Genomic DNA, 27,083 nt, shown 5'->3' on the forward strand with positions numbered 1-27,083 from the left:
TCCCAGGACCAGGAGAAGAGTGAATGTTGGAGGTAGAGAGGGCTTCGGGAAGGCCTCTAGTTTGGTGTCCTGCTTCCATCCTCAGCTCCCGAGGTCGGGACCGTGTCGGGGCGTGAAGGTGCTGGTTCTGGTGGTGGTGCGTTTCCAGTTACTGCGTCTCAGGAAGAGCCTGTTCAGTATCTGCTCCTGCTCTTTACCTCGTTTCCCCTTGGGAGCTCCTTAGTGGCGCTTAATGCCCTGAACTTCTGCTTAAAACCTGCGTGTAAACAGCGTGTAAGTTATCTGCCTGATACTTCTTTGTGGTCCAAATAATCTAAACTAGCAGCGTTGAGAACAACTTTATAAATAGGTCTCACTTACTAAAATGTTCTGTTTCTTTTCATTCCTTTCGGGAAGTTTGGTTGGTACTTTCTGATCTCTAATATTTTTTAAGATGTCTTTTTTTTTTTATTTTGAGAGAGAGGGAGAATCTTAAGCAGGCTCTGCGCTGTGAGTGCAGAGCCCAGTGCTGGCCTCGATTCCATGAACCGTGAGATCATGGCCTGAGCTGGAATTGAGAGTCGGCCGCTCCACCGACTGAACCACCCAGGCCCTCCGATTTCTTCTGTAAGTTTGATCCCATTCGTTACATATGCGGACACCAGGCTGGGGTTACGGGGTGGGAGTGGGGCTGGGTGTGTGGACAAAATGGGTAAAGGTGGTCAAAAGGTACAGACTTCTAGTTATAAGTCATGGGGGTGTGATGTGCAGCATGGCGGCTACAGTTAATAAGGCTCTATTGTATATTTGAAAGTTGCTAACAGTAGATCTTTTAAGTTCTCATCACAAGAAAAAAATTGTAACGATGTACGGTGATGGATGTCAACTAGATTTACTGTGGTGATATTTTTGCAATATATACACGCATAGAATACTCTGTGGTACACCTGAAACTGACATAATGCTTCATGTCAATTATATCTCAATGTAAAAACAATGCGGCACTAAAAGTAGCTGTTAACTCTCCAATAACACTGGAAGAATTAAACAATACATATTCTGTATGTGATGTGATTGATAATTTCTTTTTTAGATGGAGTCAGTCACCAAATCATAACAGTCCCTTCAGAATATCTCTTGCAACCCTTCCCTTTAGAATACTTTTAAAAAAAATGTGGGTTTTTTTTTTTTTTTTTAACATTTATTCAGTTTTGAGAGACAGACAGAGACAAAGCGTGAGTGGGAGGGGCAGAGAGAGAGGGAGACACAGAATCCGAAGCAGCTCCAGGCTCAGAGGTGTCAGCACAGAGCCTGACACAGGGCTCAAACTCATGAACCGCGAGATCATGACCTGAGCCGAAGTTGGACGCTTAACCGACTGAGCCACCCAGGCGCCCCTTGAATGCTTTTGAAGCCTCCTGCATCAGTTAAGATTCGGTTTGGCTGTGCAGAGCAGACTTGATTGAATAATAGCTTAAACATCTTGTTTGTTTCCCGTGTAAAAGTCCAGAGGTAGACAGCTCAGGGCTGGCATGGCGACTCCATTGTCATTAGTTACCCAGTTTCTTACTCTGTCATCCCTGGGGTGTGGCTTGCTTTCTGGGTCCCGATGGTGGTGCATGGCATGCAGTTAGATAAATGGTCTGGCACCCACAAAGAGTTCTGGACTGGACGTAGGTATTTTGAAATCATCAGTGTATGGGGAAGAGTTCACTGATCTCTTAGAAGACCCAGGGATGTGTGCTATCTTCTGGTTCCAGTGGACAAAGTAGAAACCTGTTGTAAGCATCAGGCATCAGCCTGCTCTCTGGCCCTTTTTTGCTTCCACTCTGATTCCCTCCCGGCTCCAGCCCTGCTCCAGCCGTGTTGAACTTCTCTCAGTTCCTGGAATGGGCCCTTGCCTGTGTTTGTCTTCACTCTAAGCCTTCACGTGTGTGTTCCCTTTGCTTTGACAACTTTCTGAACCCTACACCCAGCTAGGCCAGTCCTTCTTATCCTTCAGGCCCTAGCTTTGATGGTATGACCTTTGGGAAGCTTTCACTGAGTCTTGAATAGTTGCCATATTATAATTTCCTGTTGATTTACCTATATCTCTTACTTGACTGTAAGTCAATTCCATTCTTCACAATTTCAGTCTTGGTGCTTAGCATTGTGCTGGTCACTAGTGGGCACTTGGGAAATATCGGCAGACCCCCTGTGTTTGCCTAAGCGTAATGTGATGGTGCTTGGGTACTGCTAGTTTGTGTTTTCACCCTGGCACTCTTCTTTGGTACTTGCACATTGAGTGGTTTATATGAATCAGTGATTGTGATGGTGAGTAGTAAAGCACGTTCTCTCTAATTTTATTTATTTATTTTTAAAGTTTATTTATTTGGGGAGGGAGGGACAGAGAGAGAGAATCCCAACAGGCTTTGCGCTGTCAACGCAGACCCAGAAGCAGGGCTTGAACTCACCAACTGTGAGATCACGACTTGAGCCGAAGTCAAGAGTGGGATTAACCAACTGAGCCACCCTGGTGCCCCTTCTCTACTTTATTTAAAAGTTAATTTTTCTATTTAAAGTAGTGCTTTTATTTTATTTTATTTTATTTTTTTCTTTTTTCTTTTTTTTTTTTTTTCCAACGTTTATTTATTTTTGGGACAGAGAGAGACAGAGCATGAACGGGGGAGGGGCAGAGAGAGAGGGAGACACAGAATCGGAAACAGGCTCCAGGCTCCGAGCCATCAGCCCAGAGCCCGACGCGGGGCTCGAACTCACGGACCGCGAGATCGTGACCTGGCTGAAGTCGGACGCTTAACCGACTGCGCCACCCAGGCGCCCATTGCTTTTATTTTAGAAAAGATAAGAATAATAGTAGAAGAAGGTACATTATACAAAATGGGCAGTGCCTTGCCTTCTCTATCCTTTGGAGTCGGGTTCCCAGAGACAGCTACTTGAACTATATTTATGACTAAGTAAATGGCCATTTTTTGGTTTATCAACTGTGGGTGGTACCTATTGACTCCTTGTTATGGTACACGAGGTGCTCTTCCTCCTCCTCCCCTGTCTTCCAGCCCTTCCATAAGTAAGAATTCTTGGCTCATTGAGGGTTCAGCGTTTACACTGCTAAGAGATATTGCTCGCTGCTGAGCTGAGTAATTTACCTGGTTTCCCTGCTCCCCACCCCCATTTGGTGCTTTTTTCACGGACGTATTACTAATTTTTACCAAATACTTTGAAAGGCCTGTGGGGATTGGGGCCTGGGAAACTGACGCAAGATGTTACTCTGGCGACCGCTGTTGCTGTGAGCACTGAATCGTTTTGGTCCCTGTCCCAGAGGCTTCATGGCTTTGTTAGTGTTCGGGTAAGATAAAATCTCAGATACTTCACACCCAGCCCAGCAGTGTCTACACTTAACACCCCTCTGTTTTGTTCCTGCTTTCTTCTTGGCGCTCCTGTTACTTCTGTCTTCGTGGTGCCTTCTAAGTTTCCATTTCCTGTTTGCCATCTGTCTTCCTGTCCTTTATTATGGGAGTTTCCTTGACCTTATCTTCTCTTTAGTGAATTAAAAAAACTTTTTTTGGGGGTTTATTCATTTATTTTATTATTATTCATTCTTAACGTTTATTTATTTTTGAGACAGAGAGAGACAGAGCATGAACAGGGGAGAGTCAGAGAGAGAGGGAGACACAGAATCTGAAGCAGGTTCCAGGCTCTGAGCTGTCAGCACAAAGCCCGACGCGGGGCTCGAGCTCACGGACCATGAGATCATGACCTGAGCCGAAGTCGGACGCTTAACCGACTGAGCCACCCGGGCGCCCCTATTCATTTATTTTTGAGAGGGAGAGGGAAGCAGAGAGAGAGGGAGAGAGTATCCTGAGCGAGCTCCACGATGTCAGTGCAGAACCCAGGGCGGGGCTTAATCTCACTAACCGAACTGTGAGGTCATGACCTGAGCTGAAATCAAGAGTTGGACGGTTAACCCACTGAGGCACCCAGGCGCCCCTCTCTTTAATCAGTTTTTAATTTCAGGCATCTTTTCTTGTTCTTTGATTGTTTCCTTTTTTTTAATGACATCTTGTTCTTGGGTCATGGAAACTGTGTGGTATAGTGGTTAAGAGCATGGTTTCTGCACCTAGCCTGCCTTGGTCTGAAACCCCGGTTCGTCATTTTCTAACTCTATAGTCTTGGGGAAGTCACTTAATCTTTTTTCACCTTTGTTCCTTCTTCTAGGCCAAAAGTTGCCAGACATTTGTGTAAAGGGCCAGATTGTAAATAATTTAGGCATTGTGGGCCAAGAAGCAAAATGAAGGATATTATTATACAGGTACTTTTTTTTTTTAATGTTTATTTTTGAGAGAGAGAGGGAGAGAGAGAGAGAGAGAGAGGGAGACAGAGGATCCAAAGAGGGCTCTGTGCTGAGAGCGGAGAGCCCAGTGTGGGGCTCGAACTCCACAACCATGAGATCATGACCTGAGCCGAAGTTGGACGTTTAACTGACTGGGCCACTCAGGTGCCCCTGTTATACGGGCACTTATGTGATGAGAGAGGAGAAATTTCCATAAGTTTTTTACTGAGGAAATTGAAAATACAATACTAATAATGGCTGAGAATAGGTTTTTTGTAACAAAGGTTTTCTTTTTTTTTTTAACGTTGTTTTTTTTTTTTTAATTTATTTTTGAGACAGGGAGAGACAGAGGATGAACGGGGAGAGTCAGAGAGAGAGGGAGACACAGAATCTGAAACAGGCTCCAGGCTCTGAGCCATCAGCACAGAGCCCGACACAGGGCTCGAACTCATGTAATAAAGGTTTTCTAACAAGAAGAATGAAATCTCTTTTTGGAGGAGAGGGGATAACATTTTACCTAATAGGGAATACTGAATGTAAACCTCAGTTGTCAGAATTGATTACAGATGTTCATATGTACTGTTTAAAAATTTTTTTAAAAAATATTTATTTTTGAGAGAGAGAGAGAGAGAGAGAGAGAGAGAGACAGAGCACAAGCTGGGCAGGTGCAGCGATAGAGAGGGAGACACAGAATCTGAAGCAGATTCCAGGCTCTGAGCTGTCAGCACAGAGCCCCGACGCAGGGCTCAAACTCACGAACTGCGAGATCATGATCTGAGCCGAAGTTGGACGCTTAACCAACTGAGCCACCCAAGAGCCCCTTAAATTTTTTTTTTAATGTTTATTTTTGAGAGCGCGAGTGAACACTCATGCACAAGTTGGGGAGGGGCAGAGAGGAGGGGAGACACAGAATCCGAAGCAGGTTCCAGGCTCTGAGCCGTCAGCACAGAGCCTGACACGGGGCTTGAACTCACCAACTGCGAGATCATGACCTAAGCCTAAGTCGGATGCTCAACTGACTGAGCCACCCAGGTGTCCCTAACGTGGGTGTTTTTTTTTTTAATGTTTATTTATTTTTGGGAGAGAAAGAGACACAGAGTGTAAGTGGGAGAGAGGCAGAGAGAGAGGGAGACACGGGATCCAAAGCAGGCTCCAGGCTCTGCGCTGTCAGCACAGAGCCTGATCCGGGGCTCGAACCCACAAACTGTGAGATCATGACCTGAGCCAAAGTCGGACGCTTAACTGACTGAGCCACCCAGGTGCCCCCCTAACATGGGTTTTTAATGAGATTTTTTGTATTTCATCTTTGAAAGTATTTCGTGTAAAGTTTATTTATTTTGAGAGAGAGAGAGAGAGAGAGAGAGAGAGCGAGTGGGGGTAGGGGCAGAGAGAGAGGGAGAGAATCCCAGGCAGGCTCTGAGCCTGTCAGCGTAGAGCCCTGAAGCGGGGCTCAGTCTCACGAACCGAACCATGAGATCATGACCTGAGGTGAAATCAAGAGTTGGACGCTTAACCGACTGAGCCACCCAGGTGCCCCTGAAAGTATCTTCTTCCATGGTGCCTCCAAATACAGATATCAACCCATGAACGTATGATTTTAGTGGAGCGTATTTATTGCTTGGAAGGCATCTATTGAATTCTGCTAGATTGTTTTCTTGATACTTACCTTTTAGCAAATCATCGCATTGCCCACTAATCACTTACAATGGAAGGTTAGGTAGAAGCTTCTTGTTGCATAGTTAAATGGTTTTCGAAATGTGGAAAGTACTTTTTTCTTTTTTTTTTTAAGATTTTATTTTTAAGCAGTCTCTACACCCAACATGGGGCTTGAACTCACAACCCCAAGATCAAGGGTTGCATGCTCCACTGAGCGAGCCACCCAGGTGTCCCCGGAAAGTACTTTTATACTTGTATTGAGGTCTGAAAAATGCTGGAACTGTAGTTTTATTTTGGAAAGTATATCTGCTGCATATTTGTTTGGGATTGGAGATCCCATCTCATTTTAATTTTTTTACAGCCTAGAAAGTGTGTAATGCAGCTTGACATGACTTAAGATTCAGTGTCAGTTGTCCTTGAAATGACTACCTCAGTATAGGTTTTGCATGGAAGTGCTAGTGGCCTCCTAGTTTTAGATTGAATTCATTGAGAAATATTGGCAAATCAGCAAAAATGAATTTTCAAAGCCATTCAGTGTTCAGTAACAGTGGCTCAGGGGGATGGTTCTTCAGAAGAATTTCATTCTCAGTTCTGAGCTCGAGAAATTTCCGTAAAAACATACCCCTGCTAAGTCATGGTACTGTGTGGTAGGACACATCAGGATATTCAGCTTCTGTTTCAGACAGAATTTTTATGGAACCGATGGTGGTTAAGTTCATGAAGGTAATGAAGTTAACGGTCGTAACTGGTTTAATAACACATGTTAGATTCAAATATTTTATGCAGTGCTCCTGCTCATTGATCATACAATGACTAATGAGTAGGTTGTTGCAATGAGTAGATTGTTGCTATTATTTTTTTTTTTTAAGTTGTTTTGAGAGAGCGAGAGTGTATGAGTGTGCGAGCAGTGGGGCAGAGCAGAGGGAGGGAGAGGATCCCAAGTAGGCTGCGTGCTGCCAGCGCAGAGCCCAATGCGGGTCTCAGACTCGCAAACCATGAGATCATGACCTGAGCCAAAACCAAGAGTCAGATCCTTAACCAACTGAGCCACCCAGGTGCCCCATTGTGTGTGTGTGTGTGTGTGTGTGTGTGTGTGTGTGTGTGTATGTGTGTGTGTGTGTGTTTAAATACTGAATAGGTTATAAACACCTTGCATTTTTACAAGGTTTGTAAATTTGTCCATCTAAGCCTTTTCTGATGGTGTATTTTTACCACCATCAGTTATTATGCATGTTAGCAGATCCCACTTCAGGTTGTACCAAGTTAGTATTTTCCTCCACTTTTTTGGAAAATAATCATAGGTGTAGTTGTTCCATTCAGACTGTTCTCTGAACAGTTATTTTCAATGGAGGGTCTGAAAGATGTTTATTTTTCCTGGACACATTTCTTTGGCTGCTGCACTCACACACGATTTAGTTCATCTCATGATGGGTCAGTGACTTTTCTTGTTTGGTCAATACATGAACCATCCAGAGACTTTGGTTGCAGCCCTCGTTTTCATTCTTTATTGTTGGGAAAGCACCCTGCTGTGATGAAATGCCGTGTTTTGTATTTTTATTTGTTTTTTTAAGTTTATTTTGAGAGAGGAGAGTGTGCACAAGGTCACATGCGTGCGCAAGTGGGGGCGGGGCAGAAAGAGAGGGAGAGAGAAAATCCCAAGCAGGCTCTGCACTGTGAGCACAGAGCCGGACGTGGGGCTCATCTCATGAACCATGAGAATGACCCCGGGCTGAAATCAAGAGTTGGACGCTTAACCAGCTGAGCCATCCGGGCACCCCTGAAATGTTGTGTTTTAAATTTGCTGACTCTCCTGATCGTCGCTTTCGTGAACCGGGAGCGCTCCGTGGTAGGGCATGTGAGGCTGTGCGTAGCTGGTAATGTCTTCCTATGTGGCGTTCCAGTGCAAGCGTGATGCTGTTACCCAACAGACGTGATGCTTCCCCATCTCATCAGGTTTAAAAAAACGATCTCTGCTCTGCTATAAAAGCATGACGTCAAAGTCTGCTTTCTTCTTTTCTTGTTTTGACATGATGTATATCCAGTGGTAGTGAGTGTCACAGTATGCAGGGTACTTGCAGTGCTGACTTCTAACTGTGTTATTGAGATTTGTAGTGTGGGCAGCAGCGGTATAAGGGGATGAAGGCGTCACATGCGGTCTGGGTAGTAACTATGCAGTTCTGCTGTTGTCACAAAAACAGCTACAGGCAACATGTGAACAAGTGAGTGTTGCAGTGTTCCACTAGAACTCTCATAACGTCCACATGTCACAACATATTCTTTTGTTTTTTTTTTTCATTCGCTTAAAAATGTAAAAATCATTCTTCAGGCAGCAGGCTGGACCTGGCTCCTTGGGTCGTAATTTGCTAACCCATGATCTATGTGACGAGAACGTAGAAATACCACCTTAGTCTGTGGTGAGGAACAGGTGAGTTAATATGTAGAAAGCACTTTGAATAGTGCCTGGGGGACGGGGGGAAACACCTGGGTGGCTCGGTTGGGTAAGCCTCATACTCTTGATTTCAGCTCAGGGCATATTCTCATGGTTCGTGAGTTCGAGCCCCACGTTGGGCTCTGTGCTGACGGCACGGAGTCTGCTTGGGGTTCTGTCTCTCCCTCTCTCTCTGCTCCTCCTCTGTTCGCTCATTCACTCTCTCAAAATAAGCTTAAAAAAACTGAATAGTGCCTGGGGATATAGCAGGTGCTAAGTAAATATTTGCGTTCATTATTGTTACTGTTTACTCTCTCTGAGGCTATTTTAGTTTTTAATTTTTTCTTAGAATCATCTGTGTTCCAATTCCTTTCTTTGGTTGATTTTCGTTTCTTTATTTTGTGTCGGAGGCATTCCTCACGAGTCTAATCATTTTACACTGGGGCTTCCTCAGCTCTGCTGGTTCAGTTAGTACCCCTCTGTCACCTTTCCATCTTGCACACCTCTTCTGATCTTTGTGAGCTTAATCTTTTTATTCTCGTTACTCTCATTTCACAGGAGTGGAATACCCCACTGTACTTAATATAGCACTTGGAACATAGTGACCTTTTGGAGAATGTTCCATTACTTGGTGGACCAAAGGCATCTGTGTGTTTAACATGTCCTTTGGCCAGTGACTGTTGTCCACTATTTCTTTCGTCTCCTGTTTCAACCGTGAGGTTTTGTCTTAAAGTCTTGAGTACAGGGGCGCCTGGGTAGCTTAGTCTGTTAAGCGTCCGACTCTTGATTTCTGCCTAGATCATGGGGTGTGAGATCAAGCCGTGAGTTGGGCTCCATGCTGAGCTAGCACAGAGCCTGCTTAAGATTCTCTCTCTTCCTCTCCTCCTCTTCCCTGCTCCCTCTCTCTCAAACAAAACAAAACAAAACATGTTTCTCTTAAAAAGTCTCATACAAATGAGGGGGCATGTGTTATTTTTTTTTCCTTTCTCAGGAAGCAGGTGATTCTGGAATATAGCTTATGATTAATGGATTTTCAGCTTAAGTTGGGATAAAGTACACTGTGGTGTCATTTACATATTTTGAGGGTGTTAGGACAGAATTTGGTTATGGATTTTTCAGATCCACTAACGTTTACTTTCCATTTAAGGCACATGAAATCAGGAGACCGCGAGTCAGTACGCATAAAAGAGGAGACATAATTTTACGTATATATCAAATATTTCATGAATTAAAAACAGAATATTGAGCATATCGTTTCTTGTTCAAAGTATCATTTTTGCCCATGGTGGTAAAATTGACTCGGGGAAATAACTGGCCCGAGAAGTTAAATAGCAGTATGAGAGTCAGACAGCAAAACCAGGTATTACCGGAAGGATAGTTAAATTCCAAACGATAGTGAAGATAGTGTGTTTTAGGATTACAGAGGAAAGGGAGGGCTCATTCTGTGGTTAGGGTCAAAGGGGCTGGGGATCAGGGGTGGTGGTCGAAGGCAGGCGTGAATGGCATGAACAGAGGTGTAGATGGGCATGCTAGCTATTGACAAGAACACTTGCCTCTACTTTGGTTTTTTTTTTTTTTTTTTTAAGTTTATTTCCCTATTTTGAGAGAGAGAGTGTGTATGCTTACACATGCCGGCATGAGCAGAGGGAGGTGCAGAGAGAAGGGAGAGAGAGAATCCCAAGCAGGTTTTGTACTGTCGGTGCAGAGCCTGACTCGGGGCTCGAACTCACAAACCAACCATGAGATCGTGACCTGAGCTGAAACCAAAAACTAGAAACTTACCGACTAAGCCATCCAGGCACCCTGCTCCACACCCCACACCCCCCTGCCCCCCACCCCACCTATTTTTTCTTTTTTTTTTTTTTTTTTTTTTAGCTAGGAGAGCGCATGAGTGGGGAGAGGGGCAGAGGGGGAGAGAGAATCCCAAGCAGGCTCCATGCTTAGCTCTGAACCCAACGTGGGGCTTGATCCCACAACCCTGGGATCATGACCTGGGCCAAAATCAAGAGTCAGATGCTCAACCAACTGAGCCACCCAGGCTCATAAAATCATAAAATTTTACGAAGCAGCTCCTGCTGCCCCCCCCCCCCCCATGCTAGGTCAGCTTCTGTAATCCCACATGATCGAGTGTAACAGTATCCAAATTTCTTTGCTTCCCGCCTCTTCGCCTGGATTCACCCTGCACAGGCCACCACCGTATTAATCCTCAACAGGTCATTCAAGCCAGGACTGCGATTAAAACCAAAGGTTCTAGTATGAGACAGACCCTTACTAAGTCTGTGCTGAGCGAGGGTGAATCTCCATCTTACACCACCGCATAATGGGAAAAACAGTACTTCCAACTCATAAAGTTTTCTGAGGACGAAGCAGGATGAAGCAGCATGCAAAGCACTCAGGAAGGGACCTGGGGGAGCGTGCCTAGCCAAAAAAAAAGGTGAGATGTAATAGATCTTTAATGTGAGTGAAATTACCACTCCCGTCACTTCACGCACCAGCCCAATAACATTCAGTGATTCTTCATTACCTGAAACACAGAGTACGGTACTGGCATTCCAGACCCTCCACAGTCGGAAAGCTTGCGTTCCAACTTTATTTCCAAGTACCCTCCAAACCAGTGATTCCCAAACTTATTCAAGTACATCAAACACCCGAGGAGCATGTGATTAAAATGCAAATGCCTGCCCCCCCCCCCCCCCCCCCCCCCAGGTTCACAATGTCGGAGGAGGGCCCAGGCATCTGCATTTTCAAAAAAGCGTTCATACTAATTTGGATATAAGTAGTCTGTAACCTCAGCCTATAGATAAGTGTCATAACAAAGTACAGGCGGGGCTCCTGGGTGGCTCAGTCGGTTGTGCATCCAACTGTTGATTTCGGCTCAGGTCATGATCCCAGGGTTGTGGGATCGAGCCCTGTGTCGGGCTCCATGCTAAGTGTGAAGCTTACCTGAAAAAAGATGATGTTGGGGCGCCTGGGTGGCTCAGTCGGTTGGTTGAGCGTTCGACTTCAGCTCAGGTCGCGATCCCACTGTTGGGGAATTCGAGCCCCACGTTGGGCTCGGGCTCGTTGCTGTCCGTGCAGAGCCCGCTTGGGATCTTCTGTCTCCTTCCCTCTGCCCTTTCCCTGCTTGGACTCTCTTGCAAAAATGAAATGAAATGAAATGAAATGAAATGAAATGAAATGAAATGAAATGAAATGAAATGAAATGAAAAGATGATACGTAGAATTGTGGATGCCGCAGGAGTTTTTTTAATTTTTATTTTTATTGAAGTATAGTTGGCATACAATCCATGACTTTCAGGTGTGAAACTCATGAAATCGTTTTCACAGAGAGTATACGCCCTTAAAATTTTGATAGATACTGCCAGATATCTACACACTAAAAGGGTGCCTGTTTCCTATTGCTTTGTGCTGCTATCAAGGTTTGTTTTTTTTTTTTTAACCTTTACTAATACGATGGGTCGAAATAATACCATGTTGTTATAATTAGCATATTTTATTACTAATTTATACTGAAGATGTTTTTATATATTTATTGTTTGTGGGGCCTTGGCTGTTTCAACAGGTTGTTTTTTGGTGTTGGGGTTTATTATTTTTTTTGAGAAATTTCTCTTCAGCAGTGTGCTGCAGGTTGACTGGAAATGGGGAAGAAAGGTAAAGCCTGATTCATGCCTCTCAGAAGTAGTCGACCTCAGGAGACAGGTCATAGATACAACAGAAAGTTTCAAGGTAGTTTTTACATAGTGGGAACTTTATGGGGGTAGTGGGAAGTTGAGAGGGGAAACTGATCTGGGGAGGGAGGATGGCATCCGTTTTTATGTGTGAAGCTCAAGTTCTTGACTACACGGCATTAACAACGGGCCCTTTAAAAGGTTTATTACTGAAAGCATTAGTGATAGCACACTTTATTTATTTATTTTTTACATTTATTTATTTATTTATTTATTTATTTATTTATTTATTAAAAAAATTTTTTTTTTAATGTTTATTTATTTTTGAGACAGAGAGAGACAGAGCATGAACGGGGGAGGGTCAGAGAGAGGGAGACACAGAATCGGAAACAGGCTCCAGGCTCTGAGCTGTCAGCACAGAGCCTGACACGGGGCTCGAACTCACGGACCGCGAGATCATGACCTGAGCCGAAGTCGGCCGCTTAACCGACTGAGCCACCCAGGCACCCCAACATTTATTTATTTTTGAGAGACAGAGTGAGACAGAGCACAAGCGGGGGAGGGGCAGAGAGAGAGGGAGACACAGAATCCGAAGCAGGCTCCAGGCTCTGAGCTGTCAGCATGGATCCTGATGTGGGGCTCAAACTCCCTAACCACGAGATCAGGACCTGGGCCGAAGTCGGACACTTAACCACCCAGGTGCCCCAGCACACATTTCATTTCTAGTCTAGACTTAGGTAAGGAGCATGGTTATCCACAAAATTACTGATTATATATACAGTTACATATTCTTGAATTAAAAACAACTGTAAGTATTTTAGGGATACAGACAGAACTGGCACTCGGGTCAGAGGTTGGGAGTAGAAGCCACGAGTGAACCAGGAGATAGGCTCCGTTCCTGACAGATTGAGAGAAGGCAGGGCGGAAAGCCCAGGAAGCCTGGTGCCCAGCCAGAGGGAAAAGCAACAGGGCCCTTAGGAGCTGAGGTGATTGGATAGTGGGTTTTTCAAGTTCTGTTTTATTCTGGGTTTCACTGATAAGGGTCTCACTGATAAAGTTCCAAATAAATTGTGTTCAGTTCAGGTGGTGTGTGTGTATGTGTTTGTGTTTGGAATTCTTGGCATGAATCGTTGCAGAGGAGAGACCATTGGGCCTCAGTTTTCTACTTTGCTTTCTGTGAGGGTTGGGAGCAGGTGGAACTTTCTGGCAAGAATCTCCAGTGGCTAGTTGTCTTGCTTGGCTGCCCTTGTCCCTCCTGGGCCTTCCAGCTGCCTGAGGCCTGGCCTTGGGCGCCGCCTTCACTGTTCTCGGCAGATAGTACTTACTGTTGCTCCCTGGGGGAGTGAGGGCAAAGGTGACAGGCTGGGTGTCCGAGTCATCCCGGTCAGTTGTCCCCGGGCTCCGGCATTTTTCTGGCCTTCTGCTTCCGGACTGGAGTTGCTGTTTATACTCTTGCTGCCCTTGATCAGAGGCTCTTCTGCCTGCCTTGGGATGCCGCTTCCCTTCTCAGTCCATCTCTGGCTGTTTTCCAGTTTCCGGGGATGCCTCACAACTTCTGGTCTCCTGTGACATTCTGAGTATGGCCGTGGCATTACTGACAATTAAGCTTTTTTTTTTTTTTTTTTTGAATATTCTGTTCAGTCTCTCCCGAGAAGCTTATAGGCTTGATTCATATTGTTGTTTTAGAAGGGTTTCATAGTGGTCCTGGATTGAACTGACTTTAATACATTGTGGCCTATCCTCGCAGCTTTGAAAATAAAATTTATTTGCTATAAATCAATAAAAAATAGGCAAAGGAGAAGAACAGGCGATGACCTCTTTCACAGCAAAAGAAATGCAAACTAAAATCATACTGAAAAACTTTTCTGTCTCAGCAGTTGGCAGGGATCAGAAAGTTTGATGAGACGGTGGTGGCCGTGCTGTGGAGAACAGGTGCAGAGGTGAGCGGGGTGCAGGCTGGCAGCCTCTGAAGAGGGCAGCTAAGCGGTACACGGGAGGAAAAGAAGTCCCCCCTCCACCCATCTGAGTTCATAGACCCTTGTCACGGAAGACAGGTTAGCAGGAGAAAGCAAGTAGAAGTTTATTAACGTGTGTACCTCATGTATACGTGGGAGATACCGAGGGAAAAATGAGCAATCCTCTGAGGTGGTGTAGATTTCAGACTCAAATACCATCTCAGGGGGGACAGGGGAGGGGAGGTATGGGTCTCTTAGGGGCTCGTAAATGGTTTCTAGGAAAGAGGAATGAGCCCTTAGAAGAACAGACGAGAGGTGCGTTAGTTTGGGACAGTGTGTCTGGTGTGGTGTCCACTTCTGGTCTTCCCTGTGATGAGTTACCCGGTTGGCGAAACTCTCAGGGGAGGGATTTATAATAATGAAGTTCTTTTGGAAGAACGGTCTTGAGGCAGATAGACAGCTTCGTCCTGCATTTGTTAGTTTTCACATGCCTGTGGCTCAAAATCATCAAAATGCCAAAGTGGCATTTTTAAATATTTCATTGAGACATATTCAGGAGTCTCAGGCATGATTAATTATTAGAGTATTATAATTCTGTTATTAGAATTGGAAAGCTTTGATAAAAAAGAAGTAGGTAGTTGAGGATGAAATCTGCTCTGTATTCCTCAGAATTATACAGTTAATAGGAACTCCCTGATGGACCCAAATGCATGACTTCTTTTGCTTTTATTGAAAAAGTTTTGTTTTGAGTAAGACTTGAAATAATTTATCTGGGGAAAGTAGTCTGTGTAATAAAAGAATGTTCCAAGCCACCAAGAAAAATAATTGTGAGCTCTTAATATCTCATCATGTGATGTTATAGGTGATGAAGTAATGTAATATGGAAAAATAAACCTAGTGGTTGTGATAGAAAGTACCTGTAAGACTTGCTGGCACCTTTCTTGGGCACATGGATTAGACTTTGAAAGGGTTTGGTTTTTTTGTCTTTTTTTTTTTACCCAATTAAAAAAAAAACAAACCCTTTATTTTGTAATGATTATAGACTCATAAGTTGCGAAAATAATGTGGAGAAATCCCAAGTACCTTTCCCTCAGCTTTCCTCAGTGTTAATATAAGGATTGTACATTATCCATTCCAGGAAGTTCATATTGACCCAAAATAATAGACGGTGGACTGCACTTGGGTTCTTCAGGCTTTACGTTCTTTTTCCCTTGTGTGTGTGTAGCTCTGTGAAGTTTTATCACATGCGTAGGTTCGTGCAGCCATCGCCACCACCACCGCAGTCAAAATACAGAATTTTTCCATTCCCACAAATGAACTTCCTCAGGCTGCCCTTTTATGGTCACCTTCTGCCCCCTCCACGCCCTGGCAGGCCACCGATCTGTGCTTCCCCACTAGTTTTGTCATCTTGAGTGTTACATAAATAGAGTCACGGTGCATAACCTTTTTGTTTGCCAAAACTCTTTTTCAGTAACAAATTACAAGCATACAGAAAAGTAGAGAGAACAGTACAACACAATATTAACGCCTGTTCCTTCCGTCCGGATTTAATAATCGTTAATAGCTTGCCATGTTTGCTTTGTCTGTATTTTGTTCTGAAACCGTTTGAAAGTTAAGTTGCAGATAAGATTACTCTTTACCACTAAATGTTCAAGCACACATCTCCTAAGAATTAGGTCATTTTTCTACTTACACTATCATTATCTCACTTATGTCCATATGATATCTTCTACTCAGTCCATATCCAGTTGGGTCTCAAGATTGTCTTTTATAATGGTTTTTTCTCTTTACAAATCTGGGTTTGTTGAAGATTCATGTATACATTTGGTTGTTACAATATCCCTTCAGTCTCCTCCAGTTGAGAGAAGCCCCCAACCCCATGCACAGGGTGGTGGTTCTTTACAACGAATGTCGTGCATCCTGCGTTTGTCAGAATATTGCCGCATGTGGTCATCTCAGTCGTTTCTTTATTCTCAAGCTTCCTGGTTTTGAGCGCTCAAAAGCGCTTCTTTTAGATTAGTTAGGATGTTTTAAGGCCCAGAATGTGGTCTGTTTTGGTGACTATTCAGTGTGAACTGGAGGGCAATGTGTATTCCGCTGTTGTTGGATGAAGTAGGCCGTAGATGTCAGATCCGGTTGATTGATGGTGGTGTATAGATCGGTCAGGTCCTTACTGATTTTATTCCCCGCTGGGTCTGAGCATTTCCGAGAGAGGTGTGCTCAGGTCTTCGTTCATAATCGTGGTTTACCTCTCCTTGCAGTTCTGGTAGTTTTTGCCTCCTGTATTCTGACGCTGTTGTGCTAGGCGGTCCACATTAAGATTAGGTCTTCTTGGACAGTTGACTCCTTTATCATTATGTAATGCTCTCTTGTTTTTTTTTTTTTTAATCTGTGATAAGTTTCCTTGCTCTGAAGTCGACTGTGTCTAAGATTAATACATCTTCTCCTGCTTTCTTTTGATTAGTGTTAAGTGATACATCTCTCTCCATCTCTTTACTTTTAATCTGTATGTGTCTCGTATATTTAAAGTGGGTTTCTTGGGGTGCCTGGTGGCTCAGCACAGAGCCTGCTTTGGGTCCTCTGTCCCCCCTTCTCTCTGCCCCTCCCCCGTTCATGTGCGTGCACACCTTTTCTCCCCCCTAAAACAACAACAACAACAACAACAACAACAACAACAACAAAATATTAAACAAAATATAAAGTGTTTCTTGTAGACACATTTGGTTGGGTCTTATTTTTTGATCCACTTTGACAATCTCTTTTAATTGGCAGATTTAGGCCATTGATGTTCAGGGTGATTATTGATAAAGTTGGATTAATGTCTACCAGTGTTTGTTCCTCTTTTCTATTCACTGCCCTTATTTTTGTTCCTTTTTTTGTCTTCTCTTTCTCTGCCTTTTGTGGTGCTGATGGAGTACTTACGTGAATCCCTTCTCTCTCCTTTCTTAGCATGTCCATTGCGCTTTTTAAAACTTTTGTTTAGTGGTTGCCCTTGTGTTTGCAATACACACAGCTAACCCGAGTGCACTTTCAGACCACACCCTACCATTTCACAGGTAGCGCAAGTACCTTGCGATAACAAAGTACCTCATCCTCATTCCTCTCTTCTGTTCCTTTTATCATCCCCATTGTTCACTCACTTTTATATAAACTAGAATCACTAAACACAGTGTGGCTCTTCTTAGTTTGAGTCTGTAACTTTTGGGGATGGGCTTTGCTCCCTTATCACAATGCCCTGGAGACCTGTGCAAGTTATTGGATATATCAAAGGGTTCCTTCTTTTTATTCCATTATATGGAGGGACCTCAGTTCGCTTATTCATTCACGTGTTGAAAGAACATTTGGGTAGTTTTTTTGTGTGAACCTAAGTTTTCATTTCTCTGGGATCATACGTAGTCCAGGAATGCAACTGCCGGGTCAAATGGTATGTCTGTGTTTAACTTGATAAGAAACCGCGTAACCGTTTGCCAGAGTTGCTGTTCCACGTTACGTTCCGACCGGCACTGTATGAGAGTGCCACTTTCTCTACATCCTTGGCAGCTTTGGTACTCTCAGTGTTTGTTTGTTTGTTTGTTTTTTATCTTAGCGATTCCAGTAGATGTGTACTAGCAGTATATCATTGTGCTCTTAATTTGTAGTTCCTTAATGGCTAATAATGATGGAATGTCTTTTCATGTGTTTGTCATTTGCCTATCTTCTTTGGTGATGTGTTAAAATCTTCTGCATATTTTCTAATTGGACTGTTTTCTCATTGTTGAGTTCAGAGAGTTCCTTCTGTGTTCTGGGTACAAGTCCTTTCTTGGCTCTGTGACTTACAAATATTTTCTCTAAGTCTGTGGCTTTTTTTTTTTTCATTCTCTTTGCAGAGTCTTGCACTGACCAAAAGTTTTTAATTTTTGTGAAACTTAATTTGTCACCTTTGTTTTTTTATGGGCTGTGCTTTTGTGTTATGTCTAATAAGCCCCTCCTAACCCCAGGTCACAAAGATTTTCTCCCTTGTTCTCTCCTAAAAAGGGTTTTATAGACTGTTGTTTTATGTTTAGGTCTGTGATTTATTTTGAGTTATTTATTTATTTATTTATTTATTTATTTATTTATTTATTTAAATGAGCTCTGTGTCCAGTGTGGGGCTTGAACTCATGACGCTGAGATCAAGAGTCGCAGGCTCTACTGACTGAGCCAGCCAGGTGCCCCTATTTTGAGTTAACTTTTAAGATGCAAGGGTTTTTTGTTAGTGGCCTCTGGATTCCAGCACCATTTGTTCAAAGAAAGGTCTTTGCTCTATTGAATTGCTTTTGCATTGTTGACAAAAATCAACTGGTTGTATTCTAGTGAGTCCCTTTCTGGATTTTCTGTTTTGTTTCATTGATCTATGTGTTTATCCCTACTGTGGGTTTGAATTCAGTTCCTCTTTTCTGACCAAGCTGTGACTACGGCTTGTCAGTAAACACATAAGGGTGGAAATCTGAAATTTAGATTTTGGGAGATAACTTTAATAATATAATGACATTAAACTATATCAGACAAATAGATTTCTTAAAGTTTGCTAATTGTTTGCCTCCGTAAAGAATAATTTACAGTTTTGGTCACTACGAATTTCGTTATGATGGTAACTTTGTGTTTCCCATATGTGTTAAAAATTTAACTATGAGTAGGTGAAGGAGCTTAAACATATTTAATTTTTAAAATCAAAGTAATACGTAGACATAGTTAAAAAAAACTCAGATAATCTGATGGACACAAAACAAAAGGACTGCATGACCACCCTCTCCACTCCAGAGAGGGCTGCACTCCAGTCTCTTAGCTGTTGTTTCTGGTTATTTATTTCCTGATTTATAGCTAATATACTTTCACTGTTATTTGCCGATTTAGTAATTAGGTATTTTCTGCTGACTTCCTGCCTATTATGGAAGATGAGAATTTCACGCTCTTAAACCACCACTACTGATTCTTTTTTAAGCCTCTTCCCAATATAGTTCCCTCGCAATTTTTGGTTAAATGTCTACTTTTTCTATTGTGATGATTATATAAATATCGGTAACTGTAGAATTGAGTCATGTACTATGATTACATGACGCTTAAACAATTTTTGTTTTTTCCAAAGTGCATAATTAAAAAATCATTTGTTTTCTGTGTAGCTGTCCTTCGTTCCTACCAGATTCTCCTACAGTATTGGTAACGCGCCACAGAATAAGGTCAGACATGTCAGGTGACCTGTTGCTCTCTGGCTTGCTTCCCCTCGGAGGTCATGGGGCCGTCTCGACTCGTGTCCCAGCCTGCTGCACGTGTCTTCTCCTGGGCGTCTCTTACTCCTGTCTTGTGTTGCAGCCTTTGTTTCTTGAATTCCTTGTCTTCATTTTTCTTGGTTTATTCACTCACCTTGAAAGGGTACATCTTCCAGTACCTTCCAGAAGATGGGGCCATGGGAGGCTTTTTTGAGTTGAGGCAAGTCTAAAAATGCCTTTATTCTACCTTTATACTTAACTGGTAGCTTGGCTAGCCAAAGAATTGTAGTTAAAATTGTTATTATTATTTTCTTAAATGTTTTTATTTATTTTTGAGAGCGTGAGCAAGGGAGGGGCAGAGAGAGAGGACAGAGGATCTGAAGCCAGCTCTGTGCTGACTACGGCAAGCTTCATGTGGGGCTTGAACTCACAAATAGTGAGATCGTGACCTGAGCCAGGTCGGATGCTCAACCAACTGATCCACCCAGGCACCCCTAAAATTATTTTTTATTAATATTTTAGAGACATTGCTTCCCTATCATTTATCTTCCAGTATTGCTGCTGAGTGATTGAGAAACCATTCTTTTAAAACAACTCTCACTCTATATTTATGGCAGGAACAGAGGGTAATAGGCCAGACCCCTGTACATACTGTCCATTTTCAGCAAGTCTAAATATTTGGCACATGTGCTTCATCCCCTTTCTATAATTTTATTTTTTATTATTTTTTTAACTTTTATTTGTTTTTGAGAGACAGAACGTGAGCGGGGGAGGGGCAGAGAGAGAGAGAGAGAGAGAGAGAGAGAGAGAGAGAGAATCTGAAGCAGGGTCCAGGCTCTGAGCTGTCAGCACGGAGCCTGATGCGGGGCTCGAACCCATGAACCGTGAGATCATGACCTGAGCCAAAGTCGGACGCTTAACTGACTGAGCCAACTAGGCGCCCCCATCCCTTTCCCTCTGTTCCTTTCCCCTTTTCTGTTTGAGAAAGTGTTTATTGATACCACCAAAGCTCCTCTGTTCCTCTCCTCATAACATTCTGTAAAAGCATTCTTCTGAATTTGCTGTGTATTTTTCCCATGTATATTTTAATAGTTTGTAGTAGGTATGAACATATCCATGATATTGTTCGCATGTTTTAAAATCATATAAATGAAATCACACCACGTCTGTTATTCTGTAGCATTTTCTTTAGTGTGTATTTTGTCCGTGTTGGTAATTGTAGCTCTAGTTAATTCATTTTCATTAGTGTAATGTACCCCATTGTAAGATTATATTAAAACATTTCATTTTAAATGACTTAAAATGTGTAAAATAGCTTTGGAATTGGGTGTGACAAGTAAGGCATTTATATATTTCAGAATATTTTTATAGCATTTTCTAATTGGGCTTACTAATTCCTCATTTAAGATATTAAACCACAGTGCTGGCTTGGGCAGCGCACATACTAAAATTGGAACGATACGGAGAAGATTAGTGTGGCCCCTGTGCAAGGGTGACATGTAGATTCGTGAAGCTTCCAGATTTTTTAAAAATAAAAATAAAAAATTAAACCACAATCTAGACATACGATTAGCTGGCTTGATATGGAGGCTTAGTTGGAGCCAGCTGGTTTTGGGGTCCCTGTCCCCTGGGTAGGGAAGAAGAAAATGCTAGGTGGTGTTGAATTCAGGGCCAGGTGACAGGAAGCCAGATTAGTATTTCTCCCTCCTGTTCAGAAGACCGGCTGTCCGTGCGCACTGGGGGAGCCTCATCCGTTTAGGTAATTTAGCTTAGTCCAGTCGCAAAGTTCCAAAGAGAATGTGGAAGGCATGCTTCCAAATTCTGATGTTGGCTTCAGTGTCTCTGTGGAGTAAGGAGGGACAGACGTAAGAAAGTAAGTCGCTACCAGTGGAGGTTCTCATCCAACCGGAGTTTTCCCTTTGGACATGGTTTCCTTTCATTGCGATGGTAATTTTAGCATAGTGTAATTATTATTCATCTTACCACCATTTTATATTGTCAGTGAGAGGCTTTCCTGAACAAAGTGAGGTAGAGCATGATCTAGAACTATGTCAAGTGTGGTTTGATGAAGACAGCAATTCATGCTTTATCTAAACCTTCTGCCTTCACCGTGGTCTCCCTGGGCTGCCTGGGGCACAGCTGGGCCCTACAGCACCACCCTCACTTGTCCACACCTGGCTGGAGGGGCCGGGGCTTTGGGAAGAGAAGAGCCCTTTCCGGCAGAAGTCCCCTCCCTGGCCCCATCTGCACCCACCCTGTCTGCACATCCCCATGGGGCCTGGGGTGGCCTCGGCAACAGCTGGGCCCTGAGGCCATTACCAGCTTCCGGCCTTTTCCAGAACAAGGGGGCTGGACCCTAGTGTGGTTGGTGGACACTTGCCCTGGGGGAGCCCCTTTGACGGGCGCATGAGGAATGGGGGGCTGCCGTGGGGCCGTGAGGCTGGCCTGCTGCTCACGGATGCGCTGAGGGGCGTTTTCACCCCTGTGCTGTGAATGTCCCGAGGAACTGCCGTAAGGCCCACGTTGGGGTCAGTTTGTTCCCCCTCAGTACACACTGGAACTGCTTGTCCCTCAGGGGTCCCCACGCCCCTGGCCAGTGCCTGGCCGCCTCCTGGTGCTCAGACGTCCCTGGCCGTCAGTGTCACCTGATGCTGGACTCGCCTCTGTGCCTTGCTGTGTCCCAGGCCTGCCGCGGTGCTGTGTGGGGCTCAGTGTGCCCTGATGACCCTGAGGACCACCAGAAGAAGCCAGAATAAATGGTTTGCACTGTCAAAAGAACAAAAAGAAAAACAAACAAAAAAACCTCAAGCACAACAGATGTTGCAGATGCTGATCATTTATTCGCCTAAGCTTTCCTTCAGCATACTGCTCAGGGCACACCTGTTACATGCTAGTCTAGACACTGGGGAGAGGAAGGTGAATCAGTTCTTATTTTCAGAGAAACCAAGTGCCTCATGGTATAGGGGAAGAAGCCTGCCAGCTAATGCTGATATGCATGACAGCACAACGAGAGGGACACTAAGTGTCAGCTTTGGAACGGGGAGCCTGTTCTCTTTCAGCACATAACTCAGTTCAGGTTCCTTCTCCCCTGAGTGTAGGTAGCTGATGGCCGTCCCTTTGGCTACTTGCCCCCCTTCTGAGCACGTTCAAGATATGCACTCTCTATCTCTTTATCACCATCATTTGTTGTAAAAGGCCTTCATTTTCAGGGGCGTCTGGGTGACTCAGTCACTTAAACGTCCGACTTCAGTTGGGGTCATGATTTCATGGCTCATGGGTTCGAGCCCTGTGTCGGGCTCTGTGCTGACAGCTCAGAACCTGGAGCCTGCTTCGGATTCTGTGTCTCCCTCTCTCTCTGTGCCTCCCTTGTGCTCTCTCTCTCTCTCTTCCTCTCAATTATAAATGAACATTAAAAAAATAAAAGTAGCTTCATTTTCAGACAATTGGTAAGAAGTTATCATTGTTAGGGATTTGCTTTGAGACGTTTCCTAGGCAAAGCTATGCTCATTTGAAGATCTAAAGCATGGAGTTGGACTTTTGTGTGTGTGTTAGCTAAGACAGATTTTAATTTTAGCCCCTTTCTCTCCTTTGTGACTTTGTATCTGGTGTCTAATATATTTAAAAATAAAGAGAAGTGTGATTCCCTTAAGTAATTTTCCGGGTTGGGTTTTTTGTTTTTTTTTTTTTTTCATTTAGGTCAAGGATGGGAAAAGTATGATTAATGTTGAGCAAGTTTGAAATTTCTTTTCATTCTTTGTAGATTGTTTTGCGGAAATGAAGGCTTAAGGACAAGTTATCTACCAGATTGGAAGATGGGATCGAACAGCAGCAGAATCGGTGATCTTCCTAAAAATGAGTACTTAAAAAAGTTATCGGGCACGGAATCCATCTCTGAGAATGACCCGTTCTGGAATCAGCTCCTCTCGTTTTCTTTCCCTGCACCAACCAGCAGGTAAGAGGTTACTCGGAGATTGAAAATTCATGTAAACTTGTGTGGTATGCCGATTCAAAAAAGAAAGTTTTTAACGTTCTGTCTGTTCATCCTCTGTCATACGTGTACCCGTAGAAAATCCAAAAGGTATGGAAAGTTGGAAGTAAGTTTTTCTCTTTCCTTTCTTCCACCCAGCCACCTCCCTTCCCTGGAGGTGATTCCTCATAGCAGTTTCTTTTGAATCTTCTAGAATAATACAAGGTTATTTAAGCATATATATCTCATGTAGTTTTACAACATTGTTTAAACACAAGTGCCAGCATCCTGTACATGTCTTGCTTTTTCTTTTTTTGCTCCTATCCCTTGCTTTTTTTTTTCCCTACAGTTAAGTAAAATGTATTTTGTAAACGTGTGCTTATATGCAACTGTCTTACTCATTCAAATGGCTACAGAAAATAAACTTGAAAAAAACAATGAAAAAAATGAAAAAAACCCCAACAACCCTCTCTCTGCCCCTCCCCTGCTCACTCTCTTGTGTGTGTCTCTCTCTCTTTCTCTCTCAAAAATAAATAAACATTAAAAGAATTTTTTTTTTTAAATAAAGTGGTTTGAGGGGGGCGCCTGGGTGGCTCAGTTGGTTAAGCATCGACTTCAGCTCAGGTCATGATCTCATGGTTTGTGGGTTCGAGCCCCTCGTTGTGCTCTGTGCTGACAGCTCAGAGCCTGGAGCCGGCTTCAGATTCTGTGTGTCCCTTTCTCTCTGTCCCTCCCCCGCTTGTGCGTGAGCACGCACTCTATATCCCTCTCCCTCAAAAATAAACATTAAAAAAAAATTAAAAAGAAAGAAAGAAATGTAACTACCAGAAGCAACGAATGCAACTTATTTAGTTCCTAATTCTAACAGACATTATAAAGCCAACTGTAGAAATGTCAATATGGACTCGGTAGGAGGATTTATTGTTAATTTTGTTGGGTCTGATAATGGTATTACGGTTATAGAAGAAAATGTCCTTATTTTACTTTAAAATACTTTGAAAAAAGTAGGTGAAGCAAATACGGAAACAGTCAGAATGGTATTAATTATGAATGGATAAGCCAAATATGGTACATTCATGCAACGGACTATCACTGAGAAAGAAAAAGGAATGAGGTATTGATATATGCTGTGACATAACATTCACAGATCCCAGGGACTAGAACATCTTTAGGGGGCTGCTATTCTGCCTGTCACACTAAACCTGTGTAGGTATTGACTATGTGGGTATTCAGTATTCTAGTCACTCTACGTTATTATATGCCTATCAGTTTTTATAATAAAGTTAAAAAGGAGATCTTGGTTTTCATCTGTCAAATTGGCACAGGTCAAAGAGTCTCAAATTGCGTTAAATTGACAAAAGGGTGGGGAAACAGACCTTCTTGCCCTGCTTGTAGGAGTATAAATAGACACAAGTTCCATGGAACAGTTTGGCAAGATCTGTCAAAATTATAAACACGAACACTCTGACCCAGCAATACTACTTTGCAGAATTTATACTAGAGATGTATTTGTACACAGGGGAAATGATGTATGCAGCATTATTTGTTATGACAGAAGTCTAAAAACAACATCCACAAATAGAAAACTGATTAAATATTTTCTGTAGTTACCCTGCAGCCATTAAAATTAAAAAAAAATTTTTGTTTATTTTTGAGAGAGAGAAAAAAACTTTTTTTTAAGTTTATTTCTTATAAGAGACAGAGACAGCTTGAGTGGGGGAGGGGCAGGGAGAGGGGGAGGCAGAGAATCCCAAGCAGGCTCTGTGCTTGAACTCACAAAAACTGCGAGATCATGACCTGAGCCAAAATCAGTCAGATGCTCAACCCATTGAGCCACTCCAGCACCCCAGTTACATTTCTTAAATGTCTTTATTTATTTATTTTTAGAGAGGGGGGAGAGAGAGCATGAGCGGGGCAAGGGTGGAGAGAGAGGGAATCCCAAGCAGGCTCTGCACTGACAGCTGGATCTCACGAACTGTGAGATCATGACCCGAGCGAAACCAAGAGTCAGATGCTTAACCTACTGACCCACCCAGATGCCCTTTAAATGTCTTTATAATAGACATATTCACTCTCCAGCCCCTGCCACATTTTTTTTCCCCTGTGCTATTAAATTTTTCAACACACTGGGTGTGTTTTTCTGTAGAATGTTCCACCTTCTGGATTTACCTGATTGCTTCTCATATCTTGTAACTCTGTGTGTGTGTGTGTGTGTGTGTGTGTGTGTGTGTGTGTTTTGTAAACTGGAAGTCAGATTTAAAGGCTTGATGCAACTTAAACAGTTTTGGTAAGGGTACTGTGTAAGTGATTCCATATACTTGATATTGTGCTACATCAGGATACAGAGACTGTGGTTTTGTATCAGTTATCGTGCTAAGATTGATTTGAGGTTTGAGTGTGTTTTAGCCTCCATTGATGACTTTGGTCTGAATCACCTGTTTCATAAGAAATTACAAAGTGGTGATATTTTTAATTTGATCCTTTCTTTTGTATTTATTAACTGGAATTTTTCTGTAAAGAAGAACTCTCCTTCATCTTTTAAGTTATATGCAGTTTTTACTCTATGATTAAGGGTGAACACTTAATTCCTTTCCTTCACCAGTTTTCAGTATGAAAATAGGATAACGGTGACAAATAAGTATTTCCCCTCTCCCTCAACCCCAGGCTTGGGAGGCCTGTCTCTCTGCCTTTGGATGGTGAATTAAAAAGAAAAAAATCTACGGATGTATGTTGTGGTCCTTATGGTTTTAATTTGCCTTTTTTTTTTTTTTAAGGTTGTTTATTTATTTTGCGAGAGAGTGTGGACACTGGTGGGAGAGGGGCAGAGAGAGAGAGGGAGAGCAAGAATCCCAACCAGTCTCCCCTCTGTCAGCAGAGCCTGACGCTTGGTTTGATCTCACAAACCATGAGATCATGACCTGAGCCGACGTCAAGGGTCGCTTAACCGACCGAGCCTCCCAGGCACCCCCAATCTGCCTTTCTTTAATGATAAAGGGTATGTGTATTTTTATGTGTTTAAAGAGTAAGGATTATTGCTATTTCCTTTTTGTGAACTATTTATATATTTTGGCAATAATGTTCAATTTCTAGTTTCTGGATACGGTTGGATTGGGCCTTGGAAGTTTCACTTAGTTTACGGTTTCATGTGATAGCATGGATTAGTTGCATGTTATAGGAAGTGGGTACTTATTACTGCTTCTGAGATCCTTAGAAAGTTAAAGAAGCTGTGGCTTGGTGGGAGACGTCAAACTGAAGACAATTATAGCATCAGCAGAGTACGAAACCGTTTTCCTTCACAATCAACAAAACTAACAGGCAACCGACAGAATGGGAGAAGATATTTGCAAATGACCTATCGGGTCGAGGGTTAGTATCCAAAATCGATACAGAAATTACCAAGCTCAACACCCAAAAACCAAATAATGTAGCGAAGAGATTGGCAGAAGACATGAATAGACACTTTTCCAAAGACGACATCCGGATGGCTAACAGACACCTGTAAAGATGCTCAACATCACTCATCATCAGGGAAATAAATACAGATCAAAACCACAATGGAATACCACCTCACACCTGTCAGGATGGCTAAAATTAATGACTCAGGAGACAACAGATGTTGGCGAGGATGAGGAGAAAGAGGAACCCTTTTGCACTGCTGGTGGGATGCAAACTAGTACAGCCACTCTGGAGAACAGTATGGCGGTTCCTCAAAAAATTGAAAATAAAACTACCCTCCGACCCAGCAGTGGCACTACTAGATATTTATCCAAAGAACACAGGAGTGCTGATTTGAAGGGGCACATGCACTCCAGTATTTATAACAGCACTATTGACAATAGTCGAAGTATGGAAAGAGCCCAAATGTCCATCAACTGGTG

The 27,083-nt window shown here is 43.0% G+C and overlaps 1 protein-coding gene and 1 non-coding gene across 2 annotated transcripts in view; both read left to right on the forward strand.

Moving 5' to 3' along the window:
• Positions 1 to 585: 585 nt before the first annotated feature.
• DYM (dymeclin) overlaps positions 586 to 27,083 on the forward strand; it is a 350,411-nt gene continuing 323,913 nt past the window's right edge. Inside the window, 2 exon segments of the mRNA XM_030335687.1 lie at positions 586 to 606; positions 22,999 to 23,190. Coding sequence (XP_030191547.1) covers positions 23,051 to 23,190 — 140 coding nt within the window. The 5' untranslated portion in view covers positions 586 to 606; positions 22,999 to 23,050.
• Positions 20,659 to 20,765, forward strand: LOC115498912. Its single transcript, XR_003964019.1, has one exon. It is a non-coding gene; the product is annotated as a U6 spliceosomal RNA (small nuclear RNA).

The sequence above is a fragment of the Lynx canadensis genome, chromosome D3, assembly GCF_007474595.2.
Source record: "Lynx canadensis isolate LIC74 chromosome D3, mLynCan4.pri.v2, whole genome shotgun sequence".
Taxonomy (NCBI): domain Eukaryota; kingdom Metazoa; phylum Chordata; class Mammalia; order Carnivora; family Felidae; genus Lynx; species Lynx canadensis.